The sequence below is a fragment of the Mustela nivalis genome (assembly GCF_964662115.1).
Source record: "Mustela nivalis genome assembly, chromosome: 8".
In the NCBI taxonomy this organism is placed as follows: Eukaryota; Metazoa; Chordata; class Mammalia; order Carnivora; family Mustelidae; genus Mustela; species Mustela nivalis.
In genome coordinates, this window is record NC_139027.1 from 74681887 (window position 1) to 74705494 (window position 23608).

Genomic DNA, 23608 nt, shown 5'->3' on the forward strand with positions numbered 1-23608 from the left:
GTGTATGTGTGTGTGTGGATTGGCACTGTATGTCTGGTGTGTATGTCTGGTGTGTGTCATGATATGTGCAGTGTGTGTACAGATGGGGGCGTGTGCATAGTATGGGTGTGGTATAGGTATGCACAAGTGTGTGTGTAGGTGGGTGTTGTGTGTGTCTGTGGCATATGGTGTGCATGTATAGGGGTGTGGGGGGGTTGTGTGGGTTTATATGACTGTGTGTAATGGGTGTCTATGGGAAGGTGTGCATGGTGGGTGGATTTGGGGGTGCATATGTATGTGTGAGGATGTGTGTGTGGTGGGTGGGTGGATTTGGGGGTGTATGTGTGTGTGTGAGGGTGTGGGGGTGGGGAGTGTCAGCTGGATTACAACAAGGCAGGCATGGTGTTGTAGGGGCACCAGCAGGAGGTCCTTAGCTCAGGGTGAGCAGGTAGGAAAGGGAAAGCGAAGGGGTAATTGGGATGGGTTGCATGGCAGGGAAAGAACAAAAGGAAGACTGGAAAGAATGTGGGTATAGCCGTCTGGAGAAGGAGCCAGTGGGGATGGGAGGCTAGAAGATCTACCAGGTCGGAAGCTTATCCGGCCCCAGACATGCTTCTGTCCCTGGTGAGAGGCAGCGCCAAGCCCGGGACAAAGCCAGGCTCCTTCCCCTGCTCACATTGTAGTTGGGCCAATGAGATGCACATGTTTTTAAAATACAGACTTGATGGAATTTTGTGTATTTACCACATACAGGGATTCCTTTGATCACATCGCTCCATCCTCCTGAGACCACTTGCTTCCTGGCCCCAGTAGGCAGAGTGGGTGTGGTGCGGGCAGGCGGGGCCCGAGGACCCAGAGGGGCACCCACAGGGCCAGTCAAGAAAGTTGTTGGCTTCGAACAGGATAGAAATCAAAGTGAGCCAGGAGGAAGTGAGAGCAGAGTTGATCCAATAGCATTAGTGATAGAGTATACCAGATGGGTTGTGCGAGGGGTTCAGAAGGGAGAGGAGAGTGAGTCTTTCCTTTGCGTGGGCTCTAGGCTTTTCATTGATGATGGTGCCCATGTACTCTCAGGAACCCAGGAACTGGTGAGAACAAGGACAAGGGTCCAAGTGTCCTCCACAAGTCACTTATGCCCAGGAGCCATGGGATCTTAGTGTCAAGATGTCTAAGGTCGTTGAGTCTGGAATAGGTACCTGAGGACCCCACCCAGTCCCTCCTTGGATGTTATCGACTATGCCGGAAAACTCCAAAGAAATCATGCACACCTTGACCTTTACAGTTAGGACCTATGTTATTTGTACTCTAAGGTGTGTGCAAGGTGGGGCTGCGGGTCCTAGCAAGAACAGAAACAGGGAGAGGAGCAAAAAGGTCTTTCCCTGTCTCACGTGGGTCTGCCTCCCGCTTTCTGTCCTTAGCCTCTCACCCCTGGGCATCGCACCCCTCCGGCACCCTGGGTTCCTGGCTGGGCCCAAAAAACAAGGAATGGCAGCCTGGCCTCAGGGTGCACCCAGGGCTCCTCCTCCTGTCTCTAGCTCCCCCTGCCTCCACCCCCACAGCACCCCAACTGCCTTTCATTTCCAGCCATTTATAACACCTGGCTTCACTTGGTGTGTTTATTCTTCATGTGTTTTGTCTGTTTCCCTGCTCAACAATCAGCTCCATGAGACCAGGACTTTGTCTCTTTTGTTCACTGCTGGGCCCCCAGCGTTTAGAAGAATGCCTGGTGTCCAGTTACTGTTTACTGAGCAGTGAAAAGTTTAAATGACAGGCTGAAGCTGATTGCCTAAAGCCAGTGATATTGAGACACGTGTAAATTTAAATACAGAAGGTCAGAGGGAAGTTAAGTAATCACAATCAGGAGGACAAGAAATGGTGAGAGGGGCGCCTGGGTGGCTCAGTTGGTTAAGCGTCTTAACGGGTTTTGCTCAGGTCCTGATCTCATGGCTCATGGGATGGAGTCCTGGCTCCATGCTCAGGGCGGAGTCTGCTTCGATATTCTTTCCCTCTGCCCTCCCCCACTCCAGCATGTGCACTTACTCCCATTCTCACTCTCAAATAAACAAATACATCTTTTTTTAAAAAAAATGTAAGATTTGTTAAAAAGAAAACCACAGACCCAGTATGGCATCACTTAGGCCAAGTCACCAAACTGGGGCTTAAAACCTAACCTAACTACAGTTTCTGCCTCCCTCCCCACCCCCTTAAGTCTGTCAGGCATTTTCTGATAGACGTCAATGAGGTAATCTATCTGTATAATAAGACCCCCCTGCCCTTTCTCCTAAGGGAAGGTTACCTTGCAAGGAACAATCCTTTCTTTTCTTTCACTAATAACATTCTTGCCCCACCCTCCTCCCTATAAAAACCCTTCCGTTTTGTTCAACTCCTTGGAGCGCCCAGCTCCCTGCTTGGGGGGTTGGCCTGCATGATGGCAGAATGGCTTAATAAAGCCAATTGGGTCCTCTTAACTGGGTTCGATTATGTTCAACAGATAGTAAGCTTCCCCTCAAAGTTGTGAGGCCACTCCAGTTGGGATCTGGGCTCAAGTCTGATGAGGTAATTGCTTACTTTTCCTGAGGAATAAGCACCTCCCTATTACGGGTGGTGGGGACACCCCTCCTGGAGAATTGTGGGGTCTCTAAGATGGCGTCAAGAATCAGGACCCAGGCAGATGGTTGGCCCTCCTCAGACAGCTACCCTGAACATTCATTAACCATTCGATTTGGGGTTCCGGGGAGGGGGAGAAAGAGACCAGATTCAGGCAGACCCTGTGCCCTGCCATCAACCCGCTAAGGCCCAGAATGGGATCTGCTGTGTGGGAAGGGGTGATGGAGGCCTGTGGAGGGGAGCTGCTGGGCCAGCACGTCAAGCCGAGGGAGGTTCTTGGGATGTGTGTGTGGTTTTCCCATTCCCTGACAGTGGTGCCAGGAGAGCGGAGGCGGTGGTGTTACGTGAAGTAACGCTTCTTCTGAGGCACAGATGGAAAAGTCACTTTTATTTTAGGCCCCGTGCTTTTCCTCCCCTGCCTTCCCCCAGAGCATGGGTTCCATCCCAGGAAAACCACCCAGAGGGCCGCTTCCAGACTCTCAGCCTCGAAGCAGAGCCTGGGAGCTCGGGCTGCCAGCACTGGCATTTAAAAAGGCACAGGGCCTCTGCTGCTCCCCTGGGGAATGGCCTCCAGGGACTGTGGTGTGGGTGTGGAGGAGCAGAGGGAGGGAGCTAGAGCTGGCAGCCTGGCTGAGTTCTGGTCTGTGTCAGCTCTCCGGAACCCCCCCCCCCTTCCGGACACTCCGTGCTTAGGAGAAGCTGAGCGCATGGCCTAGTTAGAGGCAGTGTTAATTAGGCGCTCTCGGGCGCCCGTCGCCATCCTCGTTGTCCTCGTCACTTAACCAATTTCCAGTGCTGTTGATGGGGCCTGATACATCCCAAGGCAGCCCAGGCCCCTTGCTCTGAAACCTCTCCTGACCTGTCAGCCGGGGTCAAGCAGTGATGCAGAGCCATTCCCAGGTGGGAGCAGGGAAGGGGACAGTGCGCGGCTCCAGGTTTGGAGCTAGTGGCACCCCGCACCCGCAGCCTGCTCCCAAGGGACTTTAAACAAGCAGCGGATGCACCTGCACGGGCTGAGGAGGAGGGTTGAGGGCAGCTGTGCACAGCACCCTTTGGGGTCCTACACTGCTGGCAGGCTGTTCCCCCCCTGCCCCAGCTGGGCCTCCAGGGCCTCACCCTAGGCCAATTCTCTTTGCACACACATCCTCCCTCCCTGGAAAGTCCGTCAGCCCGCCCACACGTGCGTGTGCGAACGTGCACAACCCCCAAGGGGCCTAGTAAACAGCGCTCGCTCACGCTCGCGCACTCTCTCTCTCTCTCTCTCTAGTGAAATCTCATTGTGTTTTGCAGACTTCATTCTTCTCAGCTCGTTTGTGAAGCGGGCAAGGGGTATCATTACTCTTACTTGTTAAGTTGCCTGAGAGGAAAAAAAACAAACAAGAAAGTTTTTCCTCCTCCCAGAGTCTAATTACTTGTTGGGTGAGCCCCAACCCATATACATTTCTAAAGAGAGAGACACCGGATTCCAGTGGAAGAGAGGGCCTTGGACAGGGTTCAGAGACCCTCTGACAGCCATACCAGACTGTTGCCACAACTTCTCAAGGTGCTGAGGATGCTTTGTTTCTCACCTTGAGCTGCCATGCTCTTCCATGCTTCTCTGCCATGGTCATTTCTGTCCTTTGCTGTCTACCTGCTTCCTTTCCTGTGACCTGTACCATGTTCCCTCCCACCCACACCCTCACCCCCGCCCCACCCCTCACCCCCAACCTCTAGTGAACTGGAGTAGGCTCTCTGAGTAGGCTCTTCACCTTTCCCCTGCTTTGCTTTTGAATACACTCTCCTATATTTATTTCTCTGCCTGACTCCCCTCTCTACTAGACTGTGAGCTCCCTGAGGTCAAGGTCTTCCCCACCTAAACCCTGCCACCTTTTTATCCTGGGCGCCTGGAATGGTTCCAGCACACGGGAGGACCCACTGAAGTGGGCCTTTCAGAGGGAACTCTTAGCCCCAGAATGGTTAGGGCCAGCCACCTGCTGCTAACAGCCTATTCGCCCCATTTCCAAGCTCTTGATTCCGCCTCATCTGTCAAAGTCGACATCAGTCAACATCCCTGACGTGGCCAGCTTATCTTACCGCTGGTCTTCAGTTTCCCTCCCCACCCTCCAGGCACTTCGTGTGCCCAGCGGGCCCTGCCCTCATGGAATTTACATTCTAATGGGGAGACGTAGAAGAGAGGCCCGTGTATCAATCAGTAAGATGCTGTAGAGGAAGGACCAGTGTAGAGACGTGGACTCCGCCTTTCGGTGGGGTATGGAGAGGTCAGGAGCCTGTGGGAGGCAGACAGGTTTGCAGCCATCTTTGGGAAATAGGATCCTCCACACTGGTTTTTGTTTTTCTAGTTTCCTGGTTCTGAAAAATGTCCTTAAGTAGTCTGACAGAAGAAAGCCCCGAGTCCGGAAGGTTTTCCCTCACTGTTGGTGAGATCAGATTACGGGTCATGGTTTGTCAGACTAGTCAAGAGACAGTGCTACCTTGAGCTCAGGCTGGCTGCAGAGACACATCCTAGGCTGCGGGGAGGGCCCTGGGCTGGAATCCTGGACCTGACAACACCCCGCTGTTGCTGCAAGGACAGCGCCGAGTCAGCACGAGGCCCAGAGCTGGCCTCAGCCCTTAGCGGCGAAGGGCCCGGGGCTGCTGAGACTTGTGTCTTCCGCATCTCGCAGTTCTAAGGCCTGTATTTTAAGTCTCTTCATCGGGCTCCGCTCTGGGCAGCTCAGCACCCTGACGGCTGCCTGATGGAGCAGGTCAGGGCACCGTCATCCTTGGGCCCTTCCACTTCAAGGTGGCCAAAGCTTAAAGACAGGAGAATGAACGAACAGGTTCCCAAAGCTCCAATGCATGTCTCAAAACCCCTAGTTGTTGGATTCCTCCAGAAAATACCTGCGGTGCCCGACAAGGCAGGAACAGGTCCCCTTGGGCTAAGCGGTCCAGGGGCTGTCACATCCTGCCCTCCCATGGGAGTAGTATGCTGTATCCCATCCGCTGTCCCTGACCCTCTGCCCTCCTTGGCCTGACAGATGGAGACAAGCGATGGTGGTGCCCCTCGCTGCAAGAGGTCATGGAAACATTCCACAGCTTGGGAGCCCACAGCCCTGCGCTGGACCCCAGTCAGCCTGGTGAGAGGTGAGTATTTCCCCTTCCTCACTGTCCTTTCCCATTCCTTCAACACTGTGTATCTCCCCTCCAGCCCCTCAACTTGTCCACCTTAGATACATACAGGTTTTTCCCTATCAGTTACACCTCCGTCAAAATGGTAAAACAAAACGAAACGAAACATTAGCCGAGAAAGAAAGATGCATTCTTCTCAACGTGTATTCATGCTAAAAAATATTCAAGTATTTCCTATTTTAGAAAGGTAATACAGCATAATGGGCCATTCGTTGTACAAAACTATCCATCTTATTATTGTTTGTGGTCTGTATCCTCAACTCCATAAGCATTGTGAGTTAGAAAAATGGAAGATTCTCTCTGATTAGTATTTGAAATTGTGTGCATTTGGGGGGAGTAAAAAAAATTTCCCAGACTTGGGCTCTTAGCCCCCATGCTGAAGCCCTCTGAGGGATTCTAGAACAACCACACACGAGTACCTGTGGATATGGGCCTCACACCATGAATGGCAAACGTTCCGGTAATTGACCCTGCTCCCAGCTTCGGGAGACGGAAGAACAAGGCAGGGGTGGGTCCTGCTGCTTGGGCTGACATCTTTTCCTGCCCCTCAGTGACTCAGAGCCCTCCCTGCTCCTCCTCTTCCAGGACATGTCCCAATCTCTCTGGTCTACCTCCAAGCCTCAATTTTGGCCCATTACCTAATAACAACTCATGGCCAGCAAGGCACAATCTTGCATGTAATTTCCACAATGGCACATTTGTTTTGTGGGTGCCCCCTTTGTGCACTGGGCTGGGTTGGGGGATGGGTACTAATTTGCATGCCCATTGTCCCTGCCCTCTAGGAACAGAGCCATACAATATGTAAATGACTGTTGTTGGGTGGACAGTGATTAGGTCTAGGTTATAAAAGTGTTACATATTGTAAACTTGTTCTACAAATTATATTACATTCAAACTCTCTCTTGATGATTCTTTGAGAAGATTTAACAGAGTGTTTAGAGCCCTGGACAGGATGTTACATGGGAGCACAGCACCCCCGTCCTGGTGACAAATCTTTGGGCCCCAGGAGGTGCAGGGACCCTTTTCCTTGCTGTGGCGGACAGGCGGGTGTTCCTGAACAGGGAAGGCCAACACTTTCATAAGAACCTGTTCCACGACTGTGTTTAGTAATAGTCTGCCAAACCAAACCAGACCAAACCACACTTGCTCAGCTATAAATACCCCACGCATGTGCCAGCCTGCCTCGCTCCTGCCTTGCTCCTGCCCCTCTCCCTTCCCGCAGAGCTCCACATCTGGTGTAATAAGCCACTTGCCTCTTCCCCAACACAGAGCTTCAATCACACCGCCTTCTAGAAGGAGTCAGGGAAGAATTACACTTAGAAAAATAAATGCAGGTAGGAGGGGGGCTGAGGAGCCTGTGGGGTTTGGAAGAGCTATTTCTAACTGTCCTGATGAGCACTTGGTGTCCACCTGGAAAGTGAGAGGTGCCACCGCAGACAGAGGCTTATAACCACCCAATTTACTCCACACCCTGCAAAGCGCCACTTTCTCCCCCGCCCTTCTCCCTTCCCCCAGGATTCCATGGCTTCCTGCTCCTTGTGCGTCGTCCGGGACAAATCCATCCTCTCTGGAGGCCATGGTGGGGGTTGGGGGTGCACAGGTGGGCATCAGAACAATGGCTGTGTAAATCTGCCACCTCAGATTCTTGGGAACACAAAGCCTGGCATGCAAACTTCCAGCTCAACCAGGCAATTTGCCCTGTGTGAGAGGAAGGCAAACCCACGTGGTCCCAGAGTGTCGTCAGAGCTGCGTGGTCAGTCACATCACCAGACGTGCCATTTGGACACCCTCCCTCTTCCCTTGGGCCTCATGTTGTTGGCCGCGATTCCCCGGAGAGGCCTCAGAACCAGCCCAGAGGACCTGGCCGATGGCTTCAGGGCTGACTTGCTTATTGTGGCCCTGTGGAGGTCTTTCTGCCTGAACACAGCCTCTTTTTTTTTTTTTTTTTTAAGATTTTATTTATTTATTTGACAGAGATCACAGGTAGGTAGAGAGGCTGGCAGAGAGAGAGAGAGAGAGAAGCAGGCTCCCTGCTGAGCAGAGAGCCCGATGAGGGACTCGATCCCAGTATCTTGAGATCATGACCTGAGCCCAAGGCAGTGGCTTAACCCACTGAGCCACCCAGGCGCCCCCTGAACACAGCCTCTTTTTGAAACACAAACACATCCTGGAGACCCTTCCAGTGCCCTCCCCGAGATGTGAGGTAGCAGAGATGCCTGGGTGAGTTACCCGGGCTGCTCGCTGGCCTCTGCAGTTGGGGAGGCTCTGGAAGTCATAGGGTTGGAAGAGAGCTCTTCTAACTGCTCAGGAAGATCTGGGAACATTCTGGCATCTCCTCCACCGGGGAAATGGAATCCTTCATAGACACATGGACCACAAAAGGAACATCAGAGCAGGCTGCCTTCTCCCCACTGTCTTCCTCATCCTGTTCCTGACCAAGCTCAAGTTCATCCCATGCCAGCTGGCTCCATGTCACTCACCACTCTGCAGACTTCTGGGGATGTCCTGATCTAGGGATCCTCTGGGGCCCCTTCAGGGCACCCACAGAGCCCTCACATTGACCAAGGTTGGAAATGAGGGGTAGAGATATCGCTGCACGTGGCCCCACAGCTGGGCTGTCTTTTTAATGACTGTGGGAAAGACTGTCTTTCTTTCACCATTTGTTCTTAATCTCAGATTTCCTTGAAACCCATCACCATCTCATCGAATGCTTCAAGGTCTCCTTTTATTTTTTTTTTATTTTTATTTTTTAAAGATTTTATTTATTTATTTGAAAGACGGAGATCACAAGTAGGCAGAGAGGCAGGCAGAGAGAGAGAGAGAGGGAAGCAGGCTTCCTGCGGAGCAGGGAGCCCGATGCGGGGCTCGATCCCAGGACCCTGAGATCATGACCCGAGCCAAAGGCAGCAGCCCAAACCACTGAGCCACCCAGGCGCCCCCAAGGTCTCCTTTTAAACGATGCAGTCTTTCTCCCGCTGGACCATGCGATGTCCACCTCATTGCAAACACAGTAGCCCTCTGCCCAGTGACGAGACTGGGGAGAGAGGAATCAGGAGGATCTCTGGGGGCAAAAGGGCAAAAGAGAGACCAGAGCCGAACACCCGACCAGGAAGCAGAGGGGAGAGCTTGAGGGGGTTGTGCTGCACGGCTGCGCAGACAGTCTCCATCACCGGCTCCCGTCTCACCTTGGAAGATGGGGAAGGCCCTTGGTCACCAACAGCTGGTCTTCAAAGGCTGCTCCCAGGCTGCTCCCAGCTTACAAAAGCCCAGGCAGGTGCTGGGAACCTCCATCTACTCTGTTCTCTGAAAGGGCAGTCTGGTGCAGAGGCCAAAGGGGTAACTCCATGACAGTTAATCCATTGAAAGGGTATCCTATCCAGTGTGGGGGAGGCTGGTCAGTGGCCATCTCAGGACACTGTAATCTGACCCAGGTAAAATGTACTTCTTTCCCTTCCCATTAGCTCAGCATCGATTTGCCTTCGCAGCATTGACCTTGGCTCGTAGGGCCTGGACAGGTCCAGTCTGGTTCAGCAGTACAAGCCCAGGGGAGAGCATTGCCTGCAGGGTGGGGGCCCGATCCCTGAGTGCCTTGAGGATGGCTCACGGTTACAGAGGTGCTGTGATCATCCGCCTGTCTTACCATACCCCTGCTGAGAATGTCAGTGTACCCTACAGACTGTAACTTAGTACGGTTTTCAACCCTTGGGGAAAACGAATCTAGAAATGGGGGTAGAGGTCAGTGACATACCCCTCTTAAGATTACTTGTGAGTGTAGAACAGTGTCATCATAACCCAACCTCCAGCTCCCGGGTGTTGGCCACAGGCTGAGCCCAAACCCAGCCAGCTATAGGTTGGGGCTGAGGGGCAGGGCTGGGACAGAAAAAGTGCTTTGTCAATGGAGTCCAGTGGTGGGACCGTCTCCTTGTTCTTAACCTGCGAAGTCCAGGAGGGGCACGGGGTGGCTAGGCTGTGAAGGCCTGTGCTCTGGGGCCTCCCGCTCGGAGTGTGGAGATGGAGGCCTGGGCATCAGTGGATGCCACATCCCAGAATAGCAGTCACAGATGCAGCTGGTCCGATGAAGTGGTTCCTCAGAGCCTCGGAAAGGGAAGGGACAGAGGACCCCATTACATTGCCTGCTGTGCCCAAGGAGAGGCGGCACTGGAAATGCTGGAGCACGCACTGGGAGTCTGTCGAGCCTCTCCACTTGCCACAGACACACTTCCCTCCCAGCTCACGTTTTCCACACTCCTGCTGCCTCTGGCAGCACCAGCCTGTCGGAAAGCCCATTCCTCTTCAGCGGAGTCACAGTCAGTTCTGTGCCCGCCCCCACCCTTGGGGAAGTCTGAATGTGTTCCCACTCGAGCTTCTGGCCCCTACGCCTGCTCTCAGGCTGGAGCAGACCAGAACACCCCTCCTGCACGGACACGGACCCAGCAGGTGCCCAGATGTGCACATGCAGCCTTACCCATTCCCTGGCCCTAATAAAGGCTGAACTCTGGAAGAATGGCCGAGCCCAGTCCTAACCACTGCCCCCGCCCTGACTTCTGTGCGTGGTCACCAATTCCCCTAGTGCCTGGAGATGGATTTCTCCTCCTTCCCCTCTGAGAAGCAGCACCAGTGTTAAGTAAAGAAGACCAGAGAGTCTTCCTGGAGCCTGCTGGAACGGAGGGCTGCCCCTTTGTCAGCAGTCAGGTGGCTACCCTCAAGGCTGCCCTGGTCAGCAAGGTTGCTGTACTCCATACCTTCGTTTGTGGAGAGCCCGCTGTTCTCGGGAGCTCCAGGCCAGTTGGTAAGAGTGGAGAAGTGGATGAGACGGCACACAGAGCCTTGTCGTAAACTCACCTCAACAGTGTTCAACAATCAGCAGTGTACACTGGACCAGAGAGAGAATCATTTAGTGAGACGGATGCTACTGTCTTCTGTCCAGCGAGCGGACATCTGGGAAGTTTGTGCAAGTGTGGTGCAGCTCTGCTATCCCCTGATGGCCCTCCCACCAGAAGGCCCTTGCCACTCTGAGTGTGACTCTAGTCTTTAAAGAGGTGTTGTTGTTGTTGTTTTCCTATGACTCTAAGCTCTAACTTCCTCTGAGCTCAACCAGATTTGTCTTGCACTGGGCAAAACTAGCCGTGTCGCTAGACAGCATGTTAGTGTGAGACCTGTGGAGGGGTTCTCAAAAATCATTTCTACTCCAAATTTCCCCATATTACTGGCTGACATTGGAAACTGGCCCCCACATAAGCTACCACGTGGCATACTTTTCTACACATGCAAAGAGTCACTATACTGCTATGGACAAAGGCTATTCTTTTTTTCTTTTTTCTTTTTTTTTAAGATTTTATTTATTTGACGCAGAGAGAGTGAGGGGGAGAGAGAGAGAGAGACAGAGAGCAAGCACAAGTAGGGAGAATAGCAGGCAGAGGCAGAAGCACGCTCCCTGCCGAGCAGGGAGCGGATGTGGGGCTCAATCCCAGGACCCTGGGATCATGACCTGAGCTGAAGGCAGCTTCACTTCACTGACTTCAGGCCCTCACTTCACCGACTGAGCCACCCAGGCGCCCAACAAAGAAATTTCTTGAGGAAGACTCTTTCGGGGCAATGGAGTAGGATTTTCTAGTCTTTGAGTTCCTGAGAAGAAAATCCAGGGGCCTGGCTGGAATGGCAGCAGTGGAGAGCCAGCCCCCAGGGTTCCCCACCTTCTGGCATTCCTCCCCCGTGTGGCTCTCACTCCCACACGGAGTCTGGATGGCCTGTGCAGACCGTAGAGATCAGCAGAAGTGATGGGGATGTCACCTCCAAGACCAGCTTATAAAGGCTGTGGCTTCTGTCTCTCATTCTCCCCTCTCTCAGATCACTCACTTTGGCAGAAGCTGCCGTGGGGTTGAGGAAGCCTGTGGAGAGCCCCCCAACCCCTGACTCCCTGTGTAAGGACCTGGAAGCCTGCTGGCAGGCACATGAGTGAGCTTGGAAGCAGTGACTCCAGCCCATTCCGTCCTGACATGATAGCAGACCCACCCCCAACATTTTGGAGGCAATGTCCCAAGAAACCCTGAGCCCTGGCCTCCCAGCTAAGCCGCTCCCAGATTCCTGACTCTCAGAAGCTGTATGACATAATAAATACTTGTTTTTAAGCCTCTGTGTGTTGGGGTGATTTGTTATGCTGCAGTAGAGGACCTGTGCACACAGGGCATGAGTGTCCCAGGCTGCATGGGCCATCCACAGGCTCCCTGCTCTTGTGCAGCACCACCCCCCCCCCCGCCCGCCTCAGTTCTCCCCTTGCGTCCACCTCCTCTCATGTCCTTCCTTTTGTTTTTGTCTTACCTTAGAGTGCTTAAAAATGACATCAACCTGAGCTGGAGTCAGCAGCAGGACAACCCCCCAGAGACTGCCTTGGACCTTAGCCTGAGCTACATCTATAAGGTTAGTCAGACACACACTTCTGTTCACTTTCCAGACCTGCTGGGCAGGTGCACGTGGTCAGTACCACTGAGCACATGGCGGGTGCCAGTACTGATGCAATCGAAAGCCCACAGTCCCCACAACTGGGCCTGCCACCCGAGTACCCCATGGGGGGCTTGACTCTGGGCTTCGCTGCTTGTTTTTCTCAGCCACTGCACAGCCCAGACACGGGGCTCACAGAGCCATCCCCTCCTGCCCTGCTGGGCCCCCAAGGGAGGCCCTCCCTGTCCTAGCTCTCTCTCCGCTCCAGTTCCTGGCACTGTGTGCCCTAGCCCAGCCAACGGCCTACACTGATGGGGAGCTCTTGGGCCTGATTGAGCTCCTGTGCCGAGCTGGCCTAGATGTGGGGCTCCGCCTGCTACCCAAGACCGATCTTCAGCAGCTTCTGCTTCTGCTCCTGGAGAACATCCATGAGTGGCCCGGGCAGGTACCATGAACCCCCAAGCCAAAGCCCAAGCCCTAGCCTCCTCTTTAATGTCCTGAGCCTCCTCTTTAATGTCCTCCCACAGCCTTGTCACTAGGGACTGAAGTCGCACATGGGAATAGCAGGCTTGGAGGTCACCAGGAGGCCAGGGAACATTCTCACCAGTCCCTGGCCTCTGTGACCGCCACCCCCCTTGCCCCTTAGTCTCTGGCTTCCACCCTAAGAGAGCAAAGGGTGGAAGGCGCGCCCTCCTGCAGCCCACCTTGCTTCCTGCCATCCCCACAGCTCCAGCCACTGTGCTGTACCCTGAGCAAGGTGTCAGATCACCACCACAACCTGCTGGCCCTCGTGCAGTTCTTCATGGACGTGACCTCTCGAAGCAGGTGGGTGCTGCTCCACCCCTGCCTCCTCCCTCTGAAGCTCATCCCTTCCCCTGGGACACGGTGGGGTGTGGGGGTCCATAATCCTCCCCATCAGTCCCAACAAACCTCCCCCTCCTGCCTGATCTCTAACACCCAGGAGAAGGAACTAAAAATACAACTCACTAATGAGTTCATTACGAAAGGAAAAAAGCCTAATTTTCTTAACATGGTCTTATTAGCAAAACAATTGCCTTATACAATTAGCTTCTGACTGCAGCAACGCCCCCCCTTCCTTCCCACTGCCTGCCGCTTGCCAGCCCTTGGTAGAGGGTTCCTTCTTGTCCCTCAGACCTCAGTTGCATTGTGTCCCCTAATCCCTCCTCCCCAACCCCTCTCCCAAACCCTCAACTCATCATTCTGCTTTGTTTTCTGCACAGCCTGGCTTGCTGCCAGAAATTTATCTTACTGTTTGTTCCTTGTTTTTGGTGCCTTTCTTCCATGTTACCTCCAGGAGAGCAGGTCCCTTAGTGGAGTCACTGCCATATCTCCCAGCATCTAGAATAGTACCTGACGGGCTCTTGGCAGTCTGTTCATCCTTTTCAAATGAATGAACAAGGTGAATGAACTCAGCGCTCTGCTCCCCCAAGGGTGAGACCCAGTCACTGGACCTGGCTCCACCCAGTCTCTCCTCCCCTCCTTCCTTCCTTCATTTTATAGGCTACAGCCAAAGTGAATTCCTTGCCCTTCCCAGAGCAGACCATTCCTCATCAATCCTCTCTTTTCACTTAGAATGATGGCCCTCCTCACCCTTGCAACCGGGCCCATCCTAGGACCTTCCAGGAAGACCCCCAGCTTCCCAGGCTTCACAGCCACCTTCTTGGTAACCCTATCCACGGGGGCCATTCCCCTGCACCTCCCTCCCCAGAGGCAGCTTCTGGAAGCAGGCTGGGCACTCCATTCAGACCTATATCCCAGGACCCAGTGGGTGCAGTCATGCTGAGCTTCAGTCCTGAGATGGAGAATTCAGTCTCTTGTCTGTGAATAAAGAGAGGAGGCCTCTCCACAGTCCTGAAAGGGAGTTGTTGCTCTTTATTTGAAAGAACTGGGCTTCCAGAAGCTCTGTCTGAGGCCTTTAGGTGTGAACACTAAAGCAGTGCCTCAGTGGGTGCCATCTGCATTAAGCCCAGACATGTGGGAAGTCTTGCCATAGGATCGGAAGAGGCTGACCTCTGCCTCCAGGTTCCCTGCTCAGCCCCAAACAGCTAGTCCGCTGTGTCGCAGAGTCAGAAATTGTAGGCTCAGAGGTCTCTCCCATCCCCAGTCCGTTATGCCCGTTCATCCTAAATCCTGTCCATTCTGAGTTCCAAATCCCAAATCCTGTTTGTGGTTGCCTGTCCATGTTAGCTCAGTGAAAACAGATCCCTGTCTGGGTCTCAGCCACCTCTGTCCCACCTGCTCCTGCTTTCATGACCCGTCTCTCACCTGGATGGATGTTGGCAGTGGCATTCTGTCTCCCCCCTCGAAGTCTGTCTGCTCTATGGATATATGGGATTATCGTGTGTCTGCCTTACTTCAGGCCAAGTCCAAACCTCCAGGGCCCATGTTGTCCCACCCCAATTTCCCATGTGCTCCCGACAGGCCACATTATTGGTACTTGCTTATCTTCCTTTCTTCCTTTCTTTTTCTTTTAAAGTAAGCTCCATGCCCAACATGGTGCTTGAGCTCACCACCCTGAGATCAAGAGTTGCTTGCTCTACCGAATGAGCCAGGAGCCCCTGTCAGTCTCACTTTCATGTATTTATATATACATGTATGTATATGTCTACATACATATATGTATGTGTATGATGAACCTCATTAATTTTCATAGCCGTGTAGTGTTCCCAGGTATACATACAACCAGGGTACACGCTTTGTACATCTATGTAAATATTTCTATAGGATAAACTCTTTGAAGTGAAATTGCAGTCCTAAGGTATATACATTTAAAATTTGGCCTCTAACGAAAGCTGTATTAATTAATAATACCGCCAATGGACATGAAAATGTCTGTTTCTCCACTGTGCATTCTCAGTTTTGTTCTTAAGTTTTAGTCAATCTGGTAAGTGAAAAATGTGATCCTGTGGTTCTGATTTTTATTTCTCGGACTCCCAGTGAAGTTGAGAATCTTTTTATATGTTCATTGGCCTTTTGTGTTTCTCTTATTGTAAATTATATCTTGATACTTCTTGCCCATTTTTCTGTGGGGCGTTAATCTTATTAACATATTGGTAGTTGCTTATTCTATATGTTTCAGCACTGTATTTTCTTCTAAGTGTATATACCTTTTTTTTTTTTTTTTTTTGCACATCCTTTTTAAACCGTGTGTGATATCTTTCGTTGAACTGAGGTTTTGGGTTTTTCTAAGTTTTATTTTAGAATAGATGTTGCTTTACAGAAGAGTTATGTGGATGGTATAGAGAATTGATTCTCACTGAAGCTGTGTTGAAAAGAAAAGCCTTCCCCATCCCAAGATCACAAAAATACTATGTTCACTTTCTCTCAGTGCTTACGTTAACTTTGTTACTATTGGTCCTTAATCCCATCTGGAATCTATTCTTTGAAGATAAGAGATGAGGATGTAACTTTATTTTTTCCACCTCTGAAGAGCCAGCGAGGTCAACACCAACCTTTTTTTTTTCTCTCTCTCTTCATAATCCACCTTTCCTAGCAGATTTGAGACTCCCTTCAACATATCCTAAATTTATGATGTCGTTCATCTGTTAATCGAGTACAGTTGATTCCAAGGATCCATTCTTTCCAGGGTGTCTTTGTAACTCCAGCACCCCCACTAAATGTTCCTTAAATGCCAGGCGTGAATATAATGGAACACTCTGGTCTCACTTTTTTTTTTTTTTTTAACGATTTTATTTATCTGAAAGAGAGTGAGAGGGATCACAGAGGGAGAAGGAAAGGGAGATTCAGACTCACCGCTGAGCAGAAAGGCTGACACAGGGCCCGATCTCAGGACCCTGAATCATGAGCAGAACCCAAAGCAGATGCTTAACTGACTGAGGCCCCCAGTCAGTTTCAAACAGTCACTTCAGCTAGGGTGATAATTCCTGCCACACTCCTTGCTAAGAAAGAGGGATGGGTATTATTTATTTATTTCTCTATCTGTCTAGAAACTTTATCTTACTTTTCTAAATAGATAAAACATTCAAATAGAACAAAATTCAAAACACACCAGGAGTACTTACTGGAAATGTGCCCCTCCCCCTACCAGCCACCTAGCTTGCCTCCATTTCCCCTCAGGGCTTCTTGTGCCTGTTCTCCTCCCCCTTCTTTTCATTTCAAGGTATGTTTTGGCAGTCGTTCCAAATGGGGTCAGAAAGCGCTTCTAATTCTTTTTTACAGTCTCGCTGTGGTCCTTTACCAGCCAACCCCCACTCCCCAGCCCATGCTCCCTGTGGTGGCCATGTTGGAGGAGCTTGTTGGCGGCCTGTTCTGCCCTAGTTGGTGGCTGCCCCACTGGGCTCAGTGCCCAGACTGACCCCAGGAAGGAGGGCGTACTGTTGTACATTCTGTCACATTCTTCATCTACTCACTGGTTAAGCACAAAGCAAGAACTTCCACCAGCATTTGTGTGAAGCACCTCCTCCCCCCACCCCCACCCCGACCTTGGTGACCGAGATTTCAGGGAGGCACTGTAAATTGAAGGCACACTTGAGCTCGACCGAGAGAAATGAAAGTAAATACAAGAGCAGACTGTTTGAAATGAGGCCAGTGGGAAGACTTTCCCTTGGAAGAGAGTCTCTCTGGGGACTCTGGCCCCTCTGGGGTAGCTCCAGGGAGCTGGGGGAGGGGGGACAGGCAGGCGTTGGGGGGGCTTGCCCTTCCAGCCTCTGTGCAGGGTCTCCAGTGTATGTTCTGAGTGAAGCCCTGCAGCCACTTCCAGGAGCCCCTTTAGCGGGAGGACAGAGGCTGAGGGCTCTCACTCCACCAAAAGCTGATGTGCGCAGGCTCTAGGACCGCCTCCTTCACCACCTGCGAATGTTTATTAAATATCCCGGGGATGCTGTTTAAACTGCAGCCTCCAAAGTAGAGGGGAAGATGAAACCAGCTTGAGCAGGCTGCCGGATCAGCCAGATTCTGGCCAGCAAGGAGCAGCTGACTCCCCAAGTCCAAGTGCGAGAGTCTAGGGGAGAAGGTGGACTTCAGAGGCTTCAGATCTTTGCACCCTGGGAATAAGGGCCATGGCACGTGCAGGCACCCCATAGTGTTCCCCAAGTCCTTCTCATTTTCCTTTGTGTTCCAAGCTGCTGCGGTGGGGCTGCTCACTCCCCTCTGGGCAGGGCCAAGGGCTACACCTTAGCGGGGAGTCATGCCCCAACGCCTATTGATGCATCTTTTGGTGCGGGCCCTAAACAACCAGTTCGTTGTCTCCCAGTCCATCTGCCTCTGCTGCCTTCATGTCCTGGCTCCTTGCTCCACCACAGTTCCTTTGCTATGTGCCACCACACGTGGCCTGTCCCTACGTGGTCCCCTGATCCCTTCTGGCTGACCAGGACCCACTCTGAATGGCTGGCCAGCCTCCTGTGGCCCTCAGTGGATTCTGGATGTCACCCTGTTTCCCACTGCTGAAATCTCTACCTCAGCAAACGGCTCTGCCCCTTCTTTCTCTACTGTCTGAGTGCCAGCCACCCATACACCAAGTGAACCCACAACTCACCTCCTTGCTTTTCTCCTGGCCCCACCTCCCATACTCAGGACCCCAGCAGTCCTGCCCCTTCCAAACCTTCTGCAGACGCCCCTTATTCCTATCCCTTTCACTTTTTAGTCGCTGGTGTCTCTTCCTCTGCAAATACATGCACTCGTGTGTCTCCCACCTTAGGATAGCAGTTCTGCTGCTGACCCCCTCCTCCAGCCCCTCCTGCCCCTCTAAGCTTCCCTTCCCTGGTCTCCCTTTACTCCATTCATCCAAAACAGGCACCCCGAACCCTGCCCACCCTGGACACATGGTGGATTCTTCAGAGCTCAGAGTGTTGGACAGAGTTCTCCCCTGAGAAAACAGACATCTCAGGCTCTGGGGGTGGGCAAGGCCAGAACATTCTAGAAGGAGGCAGCCATGGTCCAAAAACCATCCAAATTTTAGAAGGTCTCAAAATCCAGAGGGACAAGAGGCAAGACGAAGATTAGGTCTAGGGGTCGAGAGGCCATGCTGGAGCTGAGAGGACAACAGAGAAAAAGTGGGTCCTGATGAGGCCAGGAGAGTGAGGGGTTATGGCTGAAGAGGATCTGCCTTGCCTTTATGAGTGGGTACGCATGTAAGGGGTGGTAGGAGTGACCTAAAGAGCTAGGAGTAGAGGAGACTCACCTCATCTGGCACTCTAGCCAAACTGCGTTATCACCCCTGACCTACTGGACTTTCCCCAGGAATAATCTTATCATTTTCTTTCTTGGCTATACAGTATCATTCTCCCGCCCGACTCCCCTCCCCTTCTTTGGCCCATCCTTCTCAGTTGCCGTCACCCAGTTCCTTTCTCCATAGCTCCTCAAGCCTCAGTTTGCCCAGGAATTTTGCCCCAGTGCCTCCCCTGTGGTCCCTCTGCGCAGTCTAGGGAGCTTTCCAGGCTGGGCACTGCGGTGCTCTGTCCATATGGTCCCGCTTCAGGATCTGGTGCCTCCTCCCCAGCTATGGAGTGTCACCCTGCCAGCCTACCCCAGGAATTCCCTTTGCTGAACACCATCCCCTTATCTGACGTTAGGTGCCTTCCTTAGGAACAGCCCAGTGCTGGGGACAGAAAGGCCTGCCCCTCTGCCTCGATCTGGGATGTCTCTGAAGGACTTTGCCAGCCCCAGAGGTCCTTGCAGGGTCAGCCAAAGCGCTTTGCTGTGACTGCGTTTCAGCCAGGCTTTTCCCTTTGGCACATACCTGCTTCCTTCTTCCCTGTAGGAGGTCATCCCAAGAACACCTGTCTCCCCTTCTCCCAGCATGCTCCCCTCTGCTTCAGAGTCCACCTCTTGGGAAACTCGACCTGGGAGACACTATCTCTTCCTCTCCATGGCTGCAGCTCCAGGCACATGCCAGGGGCTCCCAAGTCAATACCTTTGGCCAGATTTTTCTGCTAAGCGCCAGATCTGCATAGACAAGTATTTCTGGTTTAGCATGTGCGGAATAGAAGTCACCACCTTCCAAGGAGGACCACCTTCTCCTGGTATCTCCAGGTATCAGCACCTGCCTACTGCCTGAAGCCTGGGAGTCTGGGGTCACCTCCTGTCCCCCTCCATCTCCTCCTCCCCAACAATAGCCACCTCTCCCATTACCCTCCCACAGTTCCAGCTCTGGCATCTACGTAAATCTACCCCCTGGACTGCCACCTCCTCCAGGCTGTCCTCCATCTGACCCATGCTTGCTGTGTCTAGCAGTTATCACCTCCCTTAAGATGCACAGCTGGCCAAGTCCTTCTTTTGCTCTATTAAAATCCCTCAGGCTTTGGTCCTCAGGATGAAATTCAAACAGTGGCATACTAGGCCTCTGTGCCTTCTTTTCCAATCCTACCTTATCCTCCTGCCCAGCGTCCTTGGCAGGCTCCCCTGCTCCTGCCACCCTAACTCAGGATTTGTCTCAGAGCCTCTCAGCATCAGTTCTATCTTCCCTTATCCCTCTCCTCCTCTTTGCCTGGATTTCCTCGCCCTCAAGATGAGGCTCAGACCAAGGCAACTCTCCTGAGAAACCTCTTGATACAGGCATTGATTGTCAGCACCCTTGGCTCACCCCTTGGGCTGTGAGCTTCGTGAGGGAGGAGCTGTGACTTTGCTCCCGGGGGGCCTTGGAGCCTGGCACTGAGGAGGGACTCATGCAATGAGTGAAACAATTGCTTCTGGACAGCAAATCTCAAAGAGCATAGAGTTGGGTTTTTAGTAGCCAATTTCAAACAGAAAGATGGCTCAGGCAGGCTCAGAGATGGGGTGTGGTCACACTTTGAATGCAGATTGCAGATGAACCCAGTAAGGCAAAAGGGGGAAGTATCTGAAGGTCACAGGGACTGCAGCCAGAGTTCAAGCATGATCTCGGATTTTGAAAGATGCAGAAGATGGAAAGTAGGACGCAGAAACAAGGCAGATGGACAAACGGCACAGACCAGTGTTAGACCCAGTGGGGAACACGGAGGCCCAGAGGAGGGACTTCCGCGTAGTTGTTTATGAAGCAAGGAATGCTGTTTAAGGCTGGCAGTGAAATATTGACCCTGATGAAGAGAGAACAACACTACATAATTTCTATTTTGCTTCTCTTCTCTTTGTCGAGGAGCATAATCTTTCATCAGGACTCCACTATTGATCAAAGGGAATTGAAGCCTAAGACAGCACAGGAGGAGACAGCAGGGGCGGTCTCCCGCTCTGCTGAAGGGGGTGCGGAGGGTTAAGTCCCCTGTGGTACAAGGGTGTCCCCTGTCAGTCCTGGGAGAGGAACAGACAGGGTCCCTCGAGTTCACAGAGACCTCCAGAAGTGGGGAGGGAGGGTGCAGAAGGAGCATGGCGGGCTTGAGGTGCCCCCCAACTCATTCCCCAGGGATGGTTTGCCAGCACATACACAGCAAAGGAAGCTCTGCTTTCTAGGATTCCTAAGAATAAATCATACCAGACTAGCCTCATTTATGTTTTGACAGGCCAGCCAGAATAGTACTCTGGAGAGGGCTGTCTGGTTTTTTATAAGGCGCTTGTTACAGACTACCATCCAATCCTGAGGACAAGGTGAGAAGTGTGGGCCGGGTGATTGATACTGAAGTAGCTGGGCTCCTCGTGGTTAGGTGCGGCTGGCCAGCAGAGTCCAGGCACCCAGAGTCTTGTCTTAACTGACAGGTTGGTCAGGGAAGACCCAGTGTCTCCACGGAGGCCATTAATGGAACAATAGTCAGACTCACACATGACCTGAATACAGCTGACAGAGAATGGAAGATCCCAGAAGATCTCAACAAACCATAATGACAGTCTGAGAGGAAACGAGAGACCCAGCTGCACAACTAACAAGAGGATCTGGGAAACGGGATTTGACAGCAAGACGTGTGAGAGAGACTTTGGGCTGTCTGTGAACTGCGTCACATGGTGGGGGCAGCCAGGAAAAGGAGCCTCAGGGCCAGCTTGGAGCACCTCAATGACGAGAATGTTGACAGGCCCCAGGACCTTCAGAGGACCCAACCCACAGTGGCAAAAAGATTCTGAGAGAGAGAAAAGTATGGGTGCCGCATACATAGAGAAGAGATAGTTGTGGGAAATGACGGCCACCTCCCTCAAGTATGTGAAAGGACGGATTAGACGGACAAATCTGCGGTCATGAGATGGCGTGACTTTTTTTTTTAAAGTAAGCTCTACCCCCACCATGGGGCTTGAACTCATGACTTACAACCCTGAAATCAAGAGTCACATGCTCTACCAACTGAACCAGTCAGGCACCGCCTAGATGGGGTGACTTTGAAGATGTGTTCTAAGCCTGAGGTACTACGGATTTCCTCATCATACGGAAAAGAAGAAAGAGGGAAGCAGGATGGTAAAGAAGATAGGCGTTGGGTTGTAATCATCTGTCTGAACTTTATTTACTGAACAGCAGTAATCTCTTTATTTGTATAATATACTTGCGGGAAAGGTTGCATCAGAGGGGGCTACTCAGTGCTCTCTGTGAAGGGGACCGTCTGTGTAACTACTGCTGTATCTCAGGGCAGACCATCACCTGCTCCCCAGAAACTCCCTCGAGCCCATCACAGGCATTCTCTCTACAACGAAAACCCCGTCCCTGACTCCCATCCCATAGCTTCGTTTTGCCTGTTTTTACACCCAGGCGTAAATGCGGCTGTGTACAGTGTTCTTTCTCGTATCTGGGTTCCTCGGCATAGCGGCGACACTTTGTGGCTTCATCCACAGAGAAGTGAGCTGCTGTGGACGGATCCTTCACGTTGCCATGTGGTGGTCCCCCGTAAGGATCTGTGGCTGTGTCTTCCTGAATGCACTGTGCATGCCCACACTTAAAAGGGTCCCAACATGTATGTGGATGACGGGGCGGACTCCCAAGGGGATTGCCCTGAGCTCCGAGCCCGGGACCCTGGTTCTCCCTGCCTGGGCACTATATGCTCAGGTGTGGGTAGGCTTCAAGTGAAGGACTGGGGGCATGGGGGATGTGGAAGTCAGCTTCATGATGGGGGGCCGTGATGCCTGAGAGGCAGCGTGGACAGTCCCTGGGAGGGACACGGGCAGATGTCCTAAGGCAGGCTGTTGGGCAGCCCTTCCACAGCGGAACAGGCCACTGTTGTTGCTTCCTGAACTGCCCTAGAGACATGGAAAAGGCAGTTCACGCCTTTGGCCAGATGCCTGATGGCCTTTTAGGGTAGTTCAGCTCTGGCAGGACCTGGTTCCCTTCTGAACAAGTGAAGGCAAGGGGCACCAGAGGGGGCCACGCTGACCGGTAGATGTCCCAAGGCCCTAGCGGCCCACACTGGTTAGTGCCTTTGCCCTCCTCTGAGTTCTCGTGGGGTGCCCGGCGCCTGGCTGGGCTGCCCCTTGCAGGAGCTAGAGGGAAGGCTGGAGGCTGGGAAGCAGAGGGCCTGTGTTCCACTTCTCAGCTTTGCTGTGGATTTGGAAAAGTCATTTCCAGGTTTCGAAGTGCCTTAGGCTCCTCTGAGCGCTAATCCAGTGTCCTGATCTTACAGAGGCCCATGAGAGGAGGGGGGCTGGAGAAGTGGGGAGGGTGGCAGGGCTAAAGCGGAGGCCTGGCCTGGTGTGAGCTTACAGAGCTGGAGCTCATTTCCTTATATGACAGTGGCTGGGATGGCTCCAGTCCCTTCTGCATCCTCCTTTGTCCGTCTGGTTTGAGTTCCGGGGAGGCCTTGCTGGGTGGGGTCAGGCAGCTTCTAGGAGAGGAAGAGCCCCTGGCCAACCTCAGCTGGGCCCTCAGGACCCCTTTGCTTGCCCACTGAACAGTTTGGGTGTTATTTGGGGTGAGTCTTTGCGTTTTTCTCCTCCGTAGAGTAAGATCCCCTTCAAAATTAAAAAGCAATCCTGTCCCCAGTCCCTGTGTCCCAGTGTGAACTGAGAGCGCAGGAGCCTGTGTTTTAAAGACAGGGGGGCTGTCATAATGAAAGGCAGTGGGCAGGCGGGGACAGCGATGGGGAGCATGCCACCCTCAGATGTGGGTTCCTTTCATCCATTCACCCGGTGCTTTTTCTGGTGCTTTTCTTCTTTTCTGGACTGCAGCCCTGTCCCGACCCACCCAGCCTGCCTCTTCCCTTCTGGAACCACCCCAGCTCTGCTCCACTGGCCTGCCAGCACCCCCATCCTCAGGTTGGGCCCCTCCCCACCCTGTGCAGGGTAAAGGAGCTCCCACACAGGCCTGGGTTTCAGATTAATGAAGCCCAGATGCAGAACTTCTGACTTTGACTACAAGTTAGCTTTGGAGCAACAGCATAGAGGGGCCGCTTACCTCCCACTGTGCTCTGGGGCCAGCTGCTGCTGGGGCTCCTGGGGAACAGCTGGAGAGCAGGTCCTGGCTGCCAATGAGATGGAAGCCATGCGGGGTGTGCCCGTGTGCCGTGTGGCCAGGGCTCAGGTACAAAAGGGAAGGTGGGGCTCCCCCTGAGGGGCG

The 23608-nt window shown here is 52.7% G+C and overlaps 1 protein-coding gene across 2 annotated transcripts in view; it reads left to right on the forward strand.

Annotated features, from left to right (window-relative positions):
* Nucleotides 1-23608, forward strand: part of FAM178B (family with sequence similarity 178 member B) — an 86840-nt gene that overhangs the window by 35720 nt on the left and 27512 nt on the right. The window contains exons 7-10 of one of the 2 annotated variants that reach the window (XM_082746874.1): nucleotides 5604-5709; nucleotides 12078-12171; nucleotides 12461-12637; nucleotides 12920-13017. In XM_082746874.1, coding sequence (XP_082603000.1) covers nucleotides 5604-5709; nucleotides 12078-12171; nucleotides 12461-12637; nucleotides 12920-13017 — 475 coding nt within the window. Of the gene's footprint in view, nucleotides 1-5603; nucleotides 5710-12077; nucleotides 12172-12460; nucleotides 12638-12919; nucleotides 13018-22754; nucleotides 22965-23608 lie in introns of those variants that run through there. The other variant, XM_082746875.1, reaches the window with a different exon arrangement.